The sequence below is a fragment of the Aythya ferina genome (genome assembly GCF_964211825.1).
Source record: "Aythya ferina genome assembly, chromosome: 10".
NCBI lineage: Eukaryota > Metazoa > Chordata > Aves > Anseriformes > Anatidae > Aythya > Aythya ferina.
In genome coordinates this window covers 1,759,608-1,772,745 of record NC_140306.1, presented here as the reverse complement: position 1 = coordinate 1,772,745, position 13,138 = coordinate 1,759,608, and the positions used below count along the sequence as shown (strand labels likewise).

Sequence of the window (13,138 nt, the reverse complement as noted above, 5' to 3'; positions counted from 1 at the left end):
GCTTTTTGTGCTCTGTGTTATTACAAAGTCAAGCTTTAATGGCATAAATACTCAGTAAAACAACACTTTGCATGCACAGAAATGCTCTAGAGCTTACAGTATTATCTATGAAGAGAACTGTACAGTACCTGGGGACTTACTGACCAATTGAAATATTCTGTCTGTGCAAATAAAGTGTAGCAGACACATGCAGTAGTATTCTTGAACAGTGAATTAAAAAAAAAATTGAAATTATTTGAGGAATGTGCAGCTGTTGGGTCTGCCTTAAATATTTGCACTACATGTGAAATTATTTTTGTGGATTGTGAAGCAGTGCATGTGGAGGACTTGTGGGAAAGCTTGATAACTTGGAAACAGTAATCTCTGGATATGCTGTGTGTTCCTGTCAAAGAAAACTGTTTTCTCTGGTCTTGGCCTATCTTACCTTGTCTGTAATGAGACAAATACAGTACGACTTTGTAGCTATAGAATATGAATTGTAGGTACAGACTGTTACCACAGGTGTTTCAATATTTGTAGAAAGTAGAAAGCTTTCTGATAACATGCAGAACTGTACAGTCTTACATCGAATTATGAGGTATTGTAATCGGAATGACTCGCAACCAGGTTATCGGTCTTTTCATTCTGTTGAAAACTTGTTTTTTGTAGCAAAATGCTTAGTATTAATCAGGCTTTCTATTGTTGTTTTGGCAGGTTGTTAACCTAGCCAGAAATCTGATATATTTTGGTTTCTACAACTTCTGTGACCTCCTCAGACTAACCAAAATCCTCCTTGCTATATTAGACTGCGTGCACATCACTACCATCTTCCCTATTACCAAGATGGCAAAAGGCGAGGAAAGTAAAGGTAAGACTGAAAAATGAGTGGCACGGGAGATGATTCATCAGCAGTTTCTGGTTCATCTAAACACATCAGTTTGGGTTCAACATCTACTCTGTGGCTTTGTTGTAAAGCAGGGTGATGTCTGTGAGGAACGAGGGAGAGGGCAGGTGTGCCCTGTGAGTACTGCAGTGCTCCTCTTGCCCTCCGTCTGCTCCAGGCACTCAGGTGTGCAGCTGGCCTTGTTTAATGTTGAGACAATTTCTCTTTGTAGGACGTGAAGGGTCCTTGCTCTGTTAATGCAGTCCCATTCCACCATCATAACCTTACTGTTTACCTACCTCTCTGAAGGGAGCAATGTGATGAGATCAATCCACGGAGTCGGTGAGCTGATGACCCAGGTGGTGCTCAGAGGTGGCGGGTTCTTGCCCATGACTCCGCTTGCTGCTGCTCCTGAGGGAAATGTCAAGCAGAGTGAACCAGAGAAGGAGGACATCCTGGTAATGGACACCAAGCTGAAGATCATAGAAATACTTCAGGTATTAGCAATGCAAAGTAATGTAGCATCTCGTGCTGCATTTAAGTCTTAGTATAGTGCCGTGCTGCCACTTAATTCACTCCTGCCTTGTATGTCCCACTCTTCGATGGGTGCAGTGTCACAACGGCAACTTTTCCAGGCATGCAGCACTCATCTCACATGTGACAGTACTATTGTGCCATGACTGAAAGCCTGTGATAGAAATGAGTCAGCAGTGGACTTCTGCATATGACAGAAGTCTAACAGTGACTTGTAAATGTCTGATTTGCTGAAGTGGAGAGCTCATAGTCCCCCTACTGTTGTGGTTTCTCCAAATCCCCAGGAACATCTTGTTAGATGTCCCAAGGAAGGGTGTTATACTTGATACTTCTCTCTGCATAGCTATTGGCCTGAGTGGTTTTTTTATGCATGCACCAGCCTCTTGCAGCCTCCTCCATCTTTGCCTGTCTTTTTTCCACTTGTTCACTCCTAAGGCTTCAAAACATGAAGACAAAAGTTTTTTTCCCCTTTTCCACAGTTCTGTCTTGATCTTTTTGTGTTGGTGACACAAAATCACTGTGCTGAAATCCATCTTCCCTCCCTTGCTGTACAAGTCCCCGTTCTGTTCAGTAACTTCATGGGCAAGTTCACGTAGGCCAAAATGCTGCAAAAGGCGTGTGGGCGAAGTACACAAGGCAGCAGGCACGCCGTGGTGTACCTTCCCTGTGCTGTGCCCTCTGTGGGAGGTTTTGCACGTAGCTGGATTTGGGGTCGTGCCCTTCCGCTCAGCAACAGATGCAGCATGCAGGGGAGGCTTGATTCACTTCCTTTCACCATTGCTAATTTTAGTTAAACTCAGAACTGCTCTCATATGGCCTGGCATGTTGCAGCAGGGTATTTTAATGTGCCAGTGTTCCCCCTGTTACCATGGGTTATTAAAACTGGCGTTAAGCATTTTCCCCTGAACTGCAGGGAACTGCAAGTGCTCTCTGCATTGCACTTCATTCCTCAAAATTGTTCAGATTTAATTGTAAAACACTGAGGAGATGGCTGAGCTGTACTAGCTCGTGCTGATGACACCCCCAGCACACCTGAAGTGCCCCTGTTGGGCTGCAGCAGGCTGTGGGGCTCTGCTTGGGGCAGGGACCTGGCTCTGGAGCTCAGGTTCAGAGCAGCCAGGAATGATTTCCTTGTCACAGGGGGAGGCAGTGTGAGGGTGCATGCACTGTATTCTGGGGATATTAAAAACAAAAAAACAAACAAACAAAACCCTTCTGCATACCTCTTCTCCAAGTTAAATTTACATTTTTGCTGTGGTGACCTTGTGTGTTGGTATCACTGCATTCTGTGTCAGTGCTGTGTACGTGTGCTGGAAACAGGCAAGTTACTGCAACATTTCTACTACTTCTGTATCACTAGTTTATTTTGAATGTGAGATTGGACTACAGAATCTCCTGCCTACTTTGTATATTTAAACATGAATTTGATGAAAGCAATGCCCAGATGACCGAATCGCCCACTGGAAGCAGCAGTCAAGAAATGCCAGCAAACGTACCAGGTTAGTCACTTCGCAAAGAATGTCTTCATGTATGTTAAGGAAGGCTCTTTAATCTTAGAGATGCCAATTGAATAATCAATTCAAGTTCTAGCTTTAGCATATGACAAGCAGTCCCACTGGAGCAGTGGTCATGTGTTGTGTCATGTACCATTTTCTGTCCCCCCCAAAAAAAATGCCAGCAACAAACACCACTGTCATGTGAATCTGATTCCCATATCCATTTTCCCCTGCTGATTCCTCTACCCACCAGAACTTTCATTCCCCAGAAGTACTGTGGGAAGGAGAGGTATCAGAGGTTACCCTGTCTCAGTGCTGACAGACAAGGGTATGCCAGTATTTCTGTGGATGACCAGTGTTCTTAACTGAAAGCAGGGGAGTCAGTGCGTTGGGTAGAGGTAGTGCTGTTAATTGCTGTACCACTTTCCATGGGAAAAAGGATCCTGCAGTTAAGACCTGCACCATGAAAAATCGCTGGATATTAAAAGGGCAGCTTATTAGACAGCAAACAGTTTTTCTCGCTTGATTTGGGGACTGTATCTCTAGATATAACAGGGAAAGATAAGAAAAATGTGTTTTAGATGTGAAGTCTTCAAAGGACAGACTATTTCTTTTGATCTCACTTCAAAGGGGTTATGTTTACTTTTTTTCCTTGGACTGCCTGTCCAGCAGCCCCCCAGGGTGCCAAGGCCTTCAAAACAGGGCTGGTTGGGGAGCACAAGAGCTCTTTCTGTCAGCTAAACTTTGGAGGAAAGGGGGGAGCAAACGTTTTTGGCAAAGACGTTAAATCCGTATGCTCTCTTTCCATTCCATTTGGAAATGGTTGTGAAAGATTCAGAGCTCCAAGTCTAAAGTATCTGGACTCAGATGAGGGTCTTGGGTGACTCCAGAGCATCAATTTCTGCTTGCTCCAGCGCGATCTGAGGTGATGATGGGGAGCAGTGTGTTGTTGAACATAGCTTTAGAGAATGAAATTATTCACTTGGGTCTTTCAATCTCAGCATTTGCAAACAGAAGGTGGCCTGGTATCATCAGTAGTCTGTCATTTTGTACTCACCATCAGTGGGTTCTTATTCAAAATTTCCTTTTAATCTCATTGCCCCTTGTGCCCAATGGCAGGTCTTCTCATTTACCTATTTCTTAAATTACTGAGTCCAGTGGAATTCAGACCGAGCTGCCCTTTGTCATGGCTGCTGGTTGGAGTTTTGGGGCAGCAGAGAGGGAAGAAATGCATGTTTGTGCAGTATGTAGCTGAGAGTGTCCAGGGAAAAAAAAAAAAGGCAAACACATTTTACTTTTTTTTTTGTATTTTGAAAGATTAGTCATTGCCAATGCGATAATATTTACCTTACACTGTTAAATATAAAGCCTTTGTTATCAACTGAGCCACAGGGGTACGGTTGTCACTGCTGAACGTAATGCTTTGGAGCTTTGAGCTGAAGCTCGGTGTGTCTTGTGAGTGGCCCCTCGGAATGACAACATTTCCCATCAGTGGCCTGGAAGAATGCTGGTGAAATCTAAAAATAGACAAGAAGAATAACCCTGGATGTTGCTGAAGTGATTGTGCAGTTTAATTTGTGAGCTGATGGCAGGTTAATTTATTGTCTTGTTATCTTAGCAAACTGCTTCAGTAATCTGTGCTCCTTTCAGCTGGTGATGACCCTCTTGCTTACACCTACATCACTTCTTGCAGTTCAGGATGTTTTTAGGCTGCAAAAACATCTCTGGTGCAACTCTGACGTAACATATTTGCCTGTTCTTATTTTCTCAGGAGCCCTGGACTTTGAGCATATTGAAGAACAAGCTGAAGGGATCTTTGGTGGAAGGAAAGTATCACTTCAGTAGTGCTAATTGAAGTGTAGCTCAGCAGTTCCCAGGCTGCAGCCCCAAGTGTGCTCATAAGGAGGTGGATTGCAGTTGCAATCGAGGTGGTAAATGGGAAAAGATTGGAAACAGCTGCCCCACTCAATTACTTAGGCTTCATTTTCCTGAAATGCCTTTGATACAGCTTAAAGTAATGTCCATGGGAGTTAAAAGCCATGGGTAAGGCACAGGTGGTCCTTCAGTCAAAAAAGATCTTCGTTGGAGTGCTTCACTTGTAAGGATGAAAGCAAAGTTGGAGGATTAGTGCATCTAAGCCGAGTGCTGCTTTAAAATCTTAGGGAAAAGTTTATGTGGGCAAGGATTGGAACTTCTAAGACAGGTATCTACTTAGCCATGCTTTTTTTTTTTTTAATGCAGCATTAGACTTCACGTGCATGACAGAATAAAGCTAGCAAGCTGTGTATTCAGTACCCGTTTTCTTTCTGGAGTTGCTTATGCTCTTCCTTTGACCACAGGATGATGAGTCAGTGATGGGCTTCAAGTACTTGAGCTTATCCTGATATTCTGCCCGCTCTGTGTTGAAGCCCTGTGAATGTGTATGTTCTAACAGTCCTTAAGCTGCTTGGAGAGCTGCAGTTCTTTTCTATAAACCTGAGATAACTGTTTTGTTAAATGAGGAGGGAGAGAGATTCGTTTACTGAATTAATAACCAGAATTTCAGTGCAAGAGTGCAGACTGAGTTGGAAGCAGAATTTGGGAAAGATTCAGAGTAACTGATAAAGAAAAAATAAGGTAGTCTATCATCTTCAGGAAAGAAATGCAAAGGAAAGAGCAAAGAAGAAGATTGTAAGTGCTTGACATAATTAGCTTTGCAACGGTGATATTGAGGAAGGGTTGTATTTTGTGGGTAGAAAAGGTATTAGGAATGCTCAAGAACTATTTGAGCAATAGCATAAGACTGACATAGGGATGAATAATTAGTCATAATTTGTCTGTGAAAAAGTAAGAAACTGTATGCTGAGTGAGCCATGAGTAATGAATTTCTGGAAGCCTTATGATTATGCAGCATGTGAAGAAAAAAACACAAGCCTGTGTACTTTAAGGTAGCATTTGATTTGACAAATTGCTTGGTTATTTCAAAACAAGAAAAAAAACTTTTCCACCACAGGAGACTGGACTTAATAACCTGCTGGGATGTTAAGCCCAATACGACAGTTAATTCCTACATTTTGTTTTCAGTGAGGAGAATACCCCACTGGACTTGGATGACCATGGTGGCAGAACATTTCTCAGAGTTTTGCTGCATTTAACAATGCACGACTACCCTCCTCTGGTGTCTGGGGCGCTTCAGCTGCTCTTCCGGCACTTCAGTCAGAGACAAGAAGTCCTTCAAGCTTTTAAGCAGGTATGTGTGTGTATTAAGAACATTATTCCTCATCTGAATGTGTATACTGCAGTTTAAAAATAAATCCTTTTGTGCAACTAATGGATTGCATTCATATAAGGTTCAACTGCTTGTTACCAGCCAAGATGTTGACAACTACAAGCAGATAAAACAAGATCTGGACCAACTGAGGTCTATTGTGGAAAAATCGGAGCTTTGGGTATACAAAGGCCAGGGTCCAGACGAGGCAATGGATGGAGTGCAAGGAGAAAATGAACACAAGAAAAAAGAGGTAATTGGGTTGTGCTTTCCAAGATTCGTATCTTAGTGTTTTCTGAAAGTGTAACTGCTCCCAGAACTGTGGGTACAGCAAGTATCCCTTCTGCATGCCGCATACTGAGGCTGCTGTATTGCTGTTAGAAATAAAGCAAGAATAAGAGGAAAGCTTGGACCAGCTGATGCCAATTAGCCTTGGGTGGAAACTGCTCACAATTAGCAGCTGCTGTAGTGTCATCTTTAGGCCCTGACAGAGCAGTTGGTTTGGGTTTTGCTGTGCCCCTTGTGTTGTCCTTGCAGCACTGGGAGACTCTGTGACTTCTTTTGGTGGTCACCCAGCAGAGGACAGCTGTGAACAGTTTGGGTGATGCATTGTGAATCACAACACAGTGTGTGTGCTGGTGCGGCGTTTGGGAACTGGGAAGGGCAGCAGAGAAGTGGTGTAGCCCTGGAAAGAGGGCTCTGGGGCAGGTGTAGGCAGGGGCTGCAGTGCAGATCCCAAGGAGAGCAGGCAGCAGTGTGTTGGGCAGCAGTGCCCGGACTCTGGGAGGGCACTGGTGGCACCGGCTGCTGTGCAGAGACAGCAGGGAATGTGGGCAGTGGGGACACTAGGGTGCATGCTTCCAACACATTTGATTTTTTCATATCCTTCGGTTAAATTATTTGTATGTATAACATGGGGGTTGCTGTATTTTTTACAACTTACTTGTAGCTATTAGTATGGTGAATATTACTATTTATAATAAGCCTGCAAGTGAAGCTAATGAATGGTGAGGTGAACACAATGTGCTAAAGCACTGTATCAAAACAAAATACAACACTAGAGAAAAGACTTAAAAAAATCCCTGAATATGTCTTGGTTTCTCATGGCAGTTTTGAGTATTCATTTTTATGAAATGGCAGAAGAGCGCAGTGCTTAAGAACCGGGTCAGTGCTGGTGCTTTATCACACCTGATAGTACTGGACTTCCCTGGCATGCACATCTGGCCTAGAACTAATTAAATGCTTCTGTGTCAGCGTGATTGTAATCAGATAGAAAACACGGGATGAGAGAATGCAAGAAATAATCCCTGGGATATGAATATTTATCATTGGAAGTAAATAGAAGTAATTTATTTGTCACTTTCCATGTGTGTAGTTAGGCATCTCTTGCTATCTGTACGATGACAGTTTAATAATAGTAAAGGGGGAGAGAAAATAAGTTTTTCTGCGGTGGGGACTGGATTACAGATGGAACGTGACAAGCGAAGGAAAGGACAGGAGGTTACTATCTCTAAAATTATCCCACCCTCATGTTATTTTATGTGATAGAGGTCAATGTGGGATGGCAGGATAACTGTGTTTTTCTGAGGCTGTCAGCAAACTGAAAGATGACGCTCCTTTCCAGGAAGAGAGCAGTCGCTAGCCTAGAACGGTAATTTTAGTCCTCATGAAGAGCGTACTATAAGCTGCTAATAAATTGTATGATTTTTATCCACAGGAAGGTCACAGCAAGTCACAGAAGCCTGAAAGTACTAGCAGCTACAACTACCGCGTAGTAAAAGAGGTAAAACTGTTTCTTGATAGTTAAATGGAAGTGTAAATGAGTAACTCAGCCCTGGAGAGCTGCAGTCACAGGGAGACACCCAGGAAAGTCTGAGTCACTCTTCCATTGTGGAAACTATTTGCTGAGTAATAACATATCCCAGTTTGAATGAGAAGCCAGGAATATAATAAGCACAACATGTGTATTCTTTCCTTAAGAATGGATTAGTGAGAAACGCGACATTTTGTTGCTGTTTCAATGGTAACACAATATTTTTATTAAGGGCTATAAAGCAAGTAAGCAAGTCAAGAAGCTATTTAAATTGCTCTGTCCCGAGTAGTTTACATGCGAAAAGCTCTGTGCTCTTGAAATTTAATTTCAGAAATACCAGACAAAGAGCATGCATTGGCGCTGCTGTCTTCTTAGGTAATGGGTTTTCTGTGGCACTGTGCTGCGGAGCCAGACGTTAGGTTCACTTTACACGGCTGAGTTCCACAGGAGCAGCGCTAGTTGGAGCTGAAATGGATAGTGCCCAGGCCAGTAAACCACCAGATGTGATGATAGAGCTGTTGCCTCACTGCTTCCCTTGCCTGTGCCAGGGTGATGAAAGACTGCCCTGGCTGCTGCGTCTCCAGGAGGGTGGCGAACGGGTGGCAGCCACCGCAGCCGCCTCCTGCCCCAACATTTCCCAAGGGCTCTCATCTCCAGCCTGGTCCTTCCGCATCTCTGCTGCTGTTGCAGGAGCAGGCAGGCTTTAGCCCAGTCTTTGCTCCTCATCTTGAGACCACAAAAATTGATTTTGCTGCCTAGAGTCGCTGTGGTTCATGCAGATGTGTGTTCTGACGTTAATTCTCTCTGAGAGCTGGCATGTTCTGAAATAAAACCCAGTTCTAAAGCAAGTCTCTTCTCCAGATCCTGCTTCGCCTTAGCAAGCTGTGTGTGCAGGAGGGCGTCTCTGTCAGGAAGAGCCGGAAGCAGCAGCAGCGGCTGCTGAGGAACATGGGCGCGCACGCCGTTGTGCTCGAGTTGCTGCAGATCCCTTACGAAAAGGTTGGGTTTCTGTACAGCTGTTGCCTTACTTTGTGTTACGTTGATGGATTTTTAACACCTTGTCACGTCTTCCTGAACCTTCTACCTTTTTAAACTGGATAAGAAGCTATTCTAAATTATCAAAACTAATTGAAAACCTATATAGGTTTTGTTTGTTTAAAGTCTTTGAAGGTAGTGTTCTGTACTAATTTCTGAGGAAATATTTGTCCATCGTAGTTCGGGGTAAGACCAAGGCTGAACTTTCAGCTTTCTATGGGAGGTGTGTTTTGCTGCCTTCAAGTTAAGCTGTCAGTGGAAGCAAGACACTATTGCTACACGGTAGCTGTCTGAAAGCCATCCTGGGAGCACTAAGGGACATGAGGGAGCCTGCTGCCCTGTGGGATTTATCAGCAGGTCTGTCCAGTAGTTAGACATGAACCAGACGCCCCACCACCACACCTGTCTCCCAGTTACAGAGTCCCAAACTCCCTCTTAGGAATAAATAAATACCAACTGGCTCTCGAGACGAGGTCTGCAGTTCATAATTAGCCCTCTCAGAGTGCCATGTAATGTCCGTGGTATGGTGTGGAACCCCCTGTGACCGTGCTGCTGTGCAGCTGGAGCTGGCACAGCACCGCGTCGTGCTGATGGAGCACACCCCGAGTGCGTCACGTTGGCTGCCCATTAGTCACTGCTGACCTGTACTTATCGCACAGGTGAGGGAGCTTTTCCAGCTTACTCTGCTGTCATCTGTTCCAAACTCCACAGGTTTCTGAGATCCAGTCACTGTAGGCAGTAGCTCTGAGAAATGTTAAACTAAGTTTTATACTGTCCTGCTTCATATTTTGCTAAAAAATCAGCAGAAGTAGCCCCTTTGATAGCTCTTGTCACCGTTCTGTCCCATGCTTATGAACACGCTACTGAACAGGCAGTATGGAAAGTGTTTCACCTTTGGAAATAGATGAAGTTCCTTAAAAATAAAATCAGACAGTAATTTTTCCAAACTGCATTTTATACCATCAGTAATCTACGCTGATGTCAGAGGAAAGGCACTGATTCCTGAACTGTGCTTGGAAGCATGCAAGTAGTGTGCAGATTCCAGTAAATATAAATTGGGCTTAACTGTTGCAATAATAACTTTCCATCTCTTCTTTGCCATGAACTACCTATCTGTCACTGCTGAAATGCATTTCAGCAGAACATGGCAATTTTCCTCCGTAGCCCTAAGGTGATGATGTGTGGTTTGGCCAGTGCACTGGTATGTTCAGAAGTGTAAAAGTGACTAAAGCACGTTGCTGGCAGGCTTGGTCATAGGGTATGCAATTTTAGAGAATAAACTACTGTAATTTCTATTACGGTCTTTATTTTTGATGATCTTTAGAACTGTGAAGCAGGCCAAACTCATCCCTAATGTCTGTGAACTGGGTGGAGGTTTGTTTTTCTTTGGAGTGTGAGGGAGACGTGACAGTTCTCTTGCAGAGCTGGAGCTGAGACTCATCTAGTTAGTGCTCACCTGAAAGTGAACCTTCAGATTCTTTTTAACCCCATCTTATTTGTCATGCAATCACAGGCTGAAGACACGAGGATGCAGGAGATAATGAAGCTCGCACACGAGTTTTTGCAGAACTTTTGTGCTGGGAACCAACAGAACCAGGCGTTGCTGCACAAGCACATAAACCTGTTTCTTAACCCAGGGGTAAGAACAACCTCATGCCATAATTTTTTTTTCCATCAAGAAAAGAGAATGGATTGTCCTTGGTGATTGCCTCTGGGCCTGTTCTGATGCAAGACTGGTTGAAGGGGTCACGTTTTATTTTCCTTCTAAAGCCTTGAAATTTTGTTTAGGACCATTTCAGTGAAGAAAGTTCAAGAGGCTGAAGTGGACTGAAAAAATAGCCTTAGATACAAGCCAATGTGTTGAAATATTAGGTCCTCAGAAATGTTTGGTTCAGTCCTGAACCCTGCAGGAGTGTTGACTTCATCCTGACCTCTCTGTGGATTTGGTGGTTTGTTTACTTTCTAATTTCTTGCTTTGTTTTATCCCCTTCATTAGATTCTGGAAGCAGTGACAATGCAGCACATTTTCATGAACAACTTCCAGCTTTGCAGTGAGATTAATGAACGCGTCGTTCAGCACTTTGTCCACTGTATAGAAACACATGGCAGAAACGTTCAGTACATAAAGTTCCTGCAGACAATTGTCAAGGCGGAAGGAAAATTCATTAAGAAATGCCAAGATATGGTAATGGCTGAGGTGAGAGCTGCAGAGATTTGCGAGGTCTGAACAGAAGTTTTCACATACCATTTGGTGAAAATGACAAATTGATCCTCTCGCTTCTGGGACTGCCAAGAAGCTGACAGTTAGCTCTCACAATGCAAAAAGAGCATACAGCTACCAGAAAGCATAGACTTCTTGTGACCAAAAGCGTTCTGAGCTCTTCACCTACAGATATAAAGAGTGGTTAGTTACTAATGGTATTTGCAAGTTATTTTCCAGGCTTCTACAAAGCAGTATATAGGCAGGCTTGGTTTGAAGGAAAGCTGCCTTTCCACAGGAAAATTGGCAATAAGAAAAATAGTTTAATTTCAATGTTCTAATGGAGAAGGAAAATTTTACCATGATAATAGAATAATTTGATGAGAATTTCTTTGTATCTTAAACAGCTGAACATGTAAGTCTTGGTAAGTGCTGAAGGAGGAAAAGACTGAGGGTCTTCAGCAATTTAGGTGTGTAGGTAACTGAAATAAGGATGTCAGGATAGGAGAGGTAATAAAAGGGTAAATAAGTCCCTTTAAGTGGGATATTGTAGGTGATCAGTTTGACAGTCTGTTTGCATGTCTGGCATTTTTATTGGCCTCCTCGGCAGGGGGAGCCCAAGGATCAGATTTCTCAAGCTCTGGCTTGTGTGTGTGTCAGTTTTACTAGACTGATCAGAGGTCTTCCATAGTTTGTAGCTCAGTTCAAAAGTGGTTCTGTGAGCTTTCCAACGTGGAGTTATGTTTGTGAAGATGCTCAGCACTTAGCTTTAACAGGGATCAGCAGCTGCTGAGGAAGAAGGGGTTGCCTTCTGCATTTTATCTAGCTGATTGCCACAAGCCCTACGTGGCAGGGTATCTCTGATCCTACAGTTGCATGCTAAGAGGCTCAGCCCCTGAGTAGGGGTCAGCCTGCTTGCTGTCATTTCCTTCGTGGAGTTACAGGAGGTCTGAGCTACTCTGGAAATCTGGCCATCCAGATCTAAAATGTGAAATTGGTAGAAATCTTCCGTGTGTGACTTAACATGTCACTTGCTAGCGCTGGAAAATTGATGTTTGTTCAGCAGGGTGGAAGTACTGGGCCCTGCAGCCCTCCCATCCAGCATGTCCCCGAGGCGTTGCTCTGAACAAAATGGTGCGGCTACAGCTCTCTGTATGAAAAAGTCAGCTGAGGCAATGTACACGAAATAAAAAAGCACAATGGAAAGTCACAAGCTTCTTGGCAAAACTTCTGTCTAGGCAGTCAGTTGGACTGACTTTGAAGTTCTTCAGCAGTTTAGAAGTGGTAAATTCTTTACGAGAAAGTGTCATACTTGAGCCATCTGCCCCATGAAGGAGAGCACAAGAGGAATGTCCAGCTGACTTGGTGGCTGCGCTTCTTAAGTTTCCAAGGAATAGCAAATCGGGATTTTCACTGTGACAGTCAGCCCACAGACTGGGGGAGGATGCTGTGGGGAGATGCCCAGGCTTTGATCTGCTAATGGGGTGTTTTTCTTTCTTGTTAGCTGGTGAATGCAGGGGAAGACGTCCTGGTGTTCTACAATGACAGGGCCTCCTTCCAGACTTTGGTGCAGATGATGAGATCAGAAAGAGATCGGATGGATGAAAACAGCCCGCTGATGTACCACATCCACTTAGTCGAACTGCTCGCTGTGTGCACGGAAGGCAAAAATGTCTACACAGAAATAAAATGCAATTCCCTTCTTCCTCTGGATGACATTGTTAGGGTAGTAACCCACGAGGATTGCATACCTGAGGTGAGGGCTGTTTGGCGGCACTGGCCTTGTATGTATTTGAAATGTACTGACTTCGGGTGAGAGAGATGTGATGTTGAGTCTCTTGCCTGGGAAAGCTGGTGGGGCAGGTGAGCAGTAGCTGGGAGTTGGGAAATTACATTCCTTCCCTGGTTTTGCCATAGACAACCCCAGTAAATAGCTAAGTTAATCCTTTCA

General features: G+C 43.9%; 1 protein-coding gene across 8 annotated transcripts in view; it reads left to right on the top strand.

Moving 5' to 3' along the window:
* Window positions 1-13,138, top strand: part of ITPR1 (inositol 1,4,5-trisphosphate receptor type 1) — a 160,876-nt gene that overhangs the window by 59,952 nt on the left and 87,786 nt on the right. For 6 of the 8 annotated variants that reach the window (XM_084530751.1, XM_084530749.1, XM_084530750.1 and 3 more), the window contains 11 exons: window positions 694-847; window positions 1,172-1,359; window positions 2,757-2,895; window positions 4,664-4,722; window positions 5,960-6,121; window positions 6,222-6,392; window positions 7,857-7,922; window positions 8,814-8,951; window positions 10,501-10,626; window positions 10,984-11,184; window positions 12,692-12,943. In XM_084530751.1, the coding sequence (XP_084386877.1) occupies window positions 694-847; window positions 1,172-1,359; window positions 2,757-2,895; window positions 4,664-4,722; window positions 5,960-6,121; window positions 6,222-6,392; window positions 7,857-7,922; window positions 8,814-8,951; window positions 10,501-10,626; window positions 10,984-11,184; window positions 12,692-12,943 (1,656 nt within the window). Of the gene's footprint in view, window positions 1-693; window positions 848-1,171; window positions 1,360-2,756; window positions 2,896-4,663; window positions 4,723-5,955; window positions 6,122-6,221; window positions 6,393-7,856; window positions 7,923-8,813; window positions 8,952-10,500; window positions 10,627-10,983; window positions 11,185-12,691; window positions 12,944-13,138 lie in introns of all 8 variants that reach the window. The other 2 variants (XM_084530747.1, XM_084530746.1) reach the window with 1 other exon arrangement.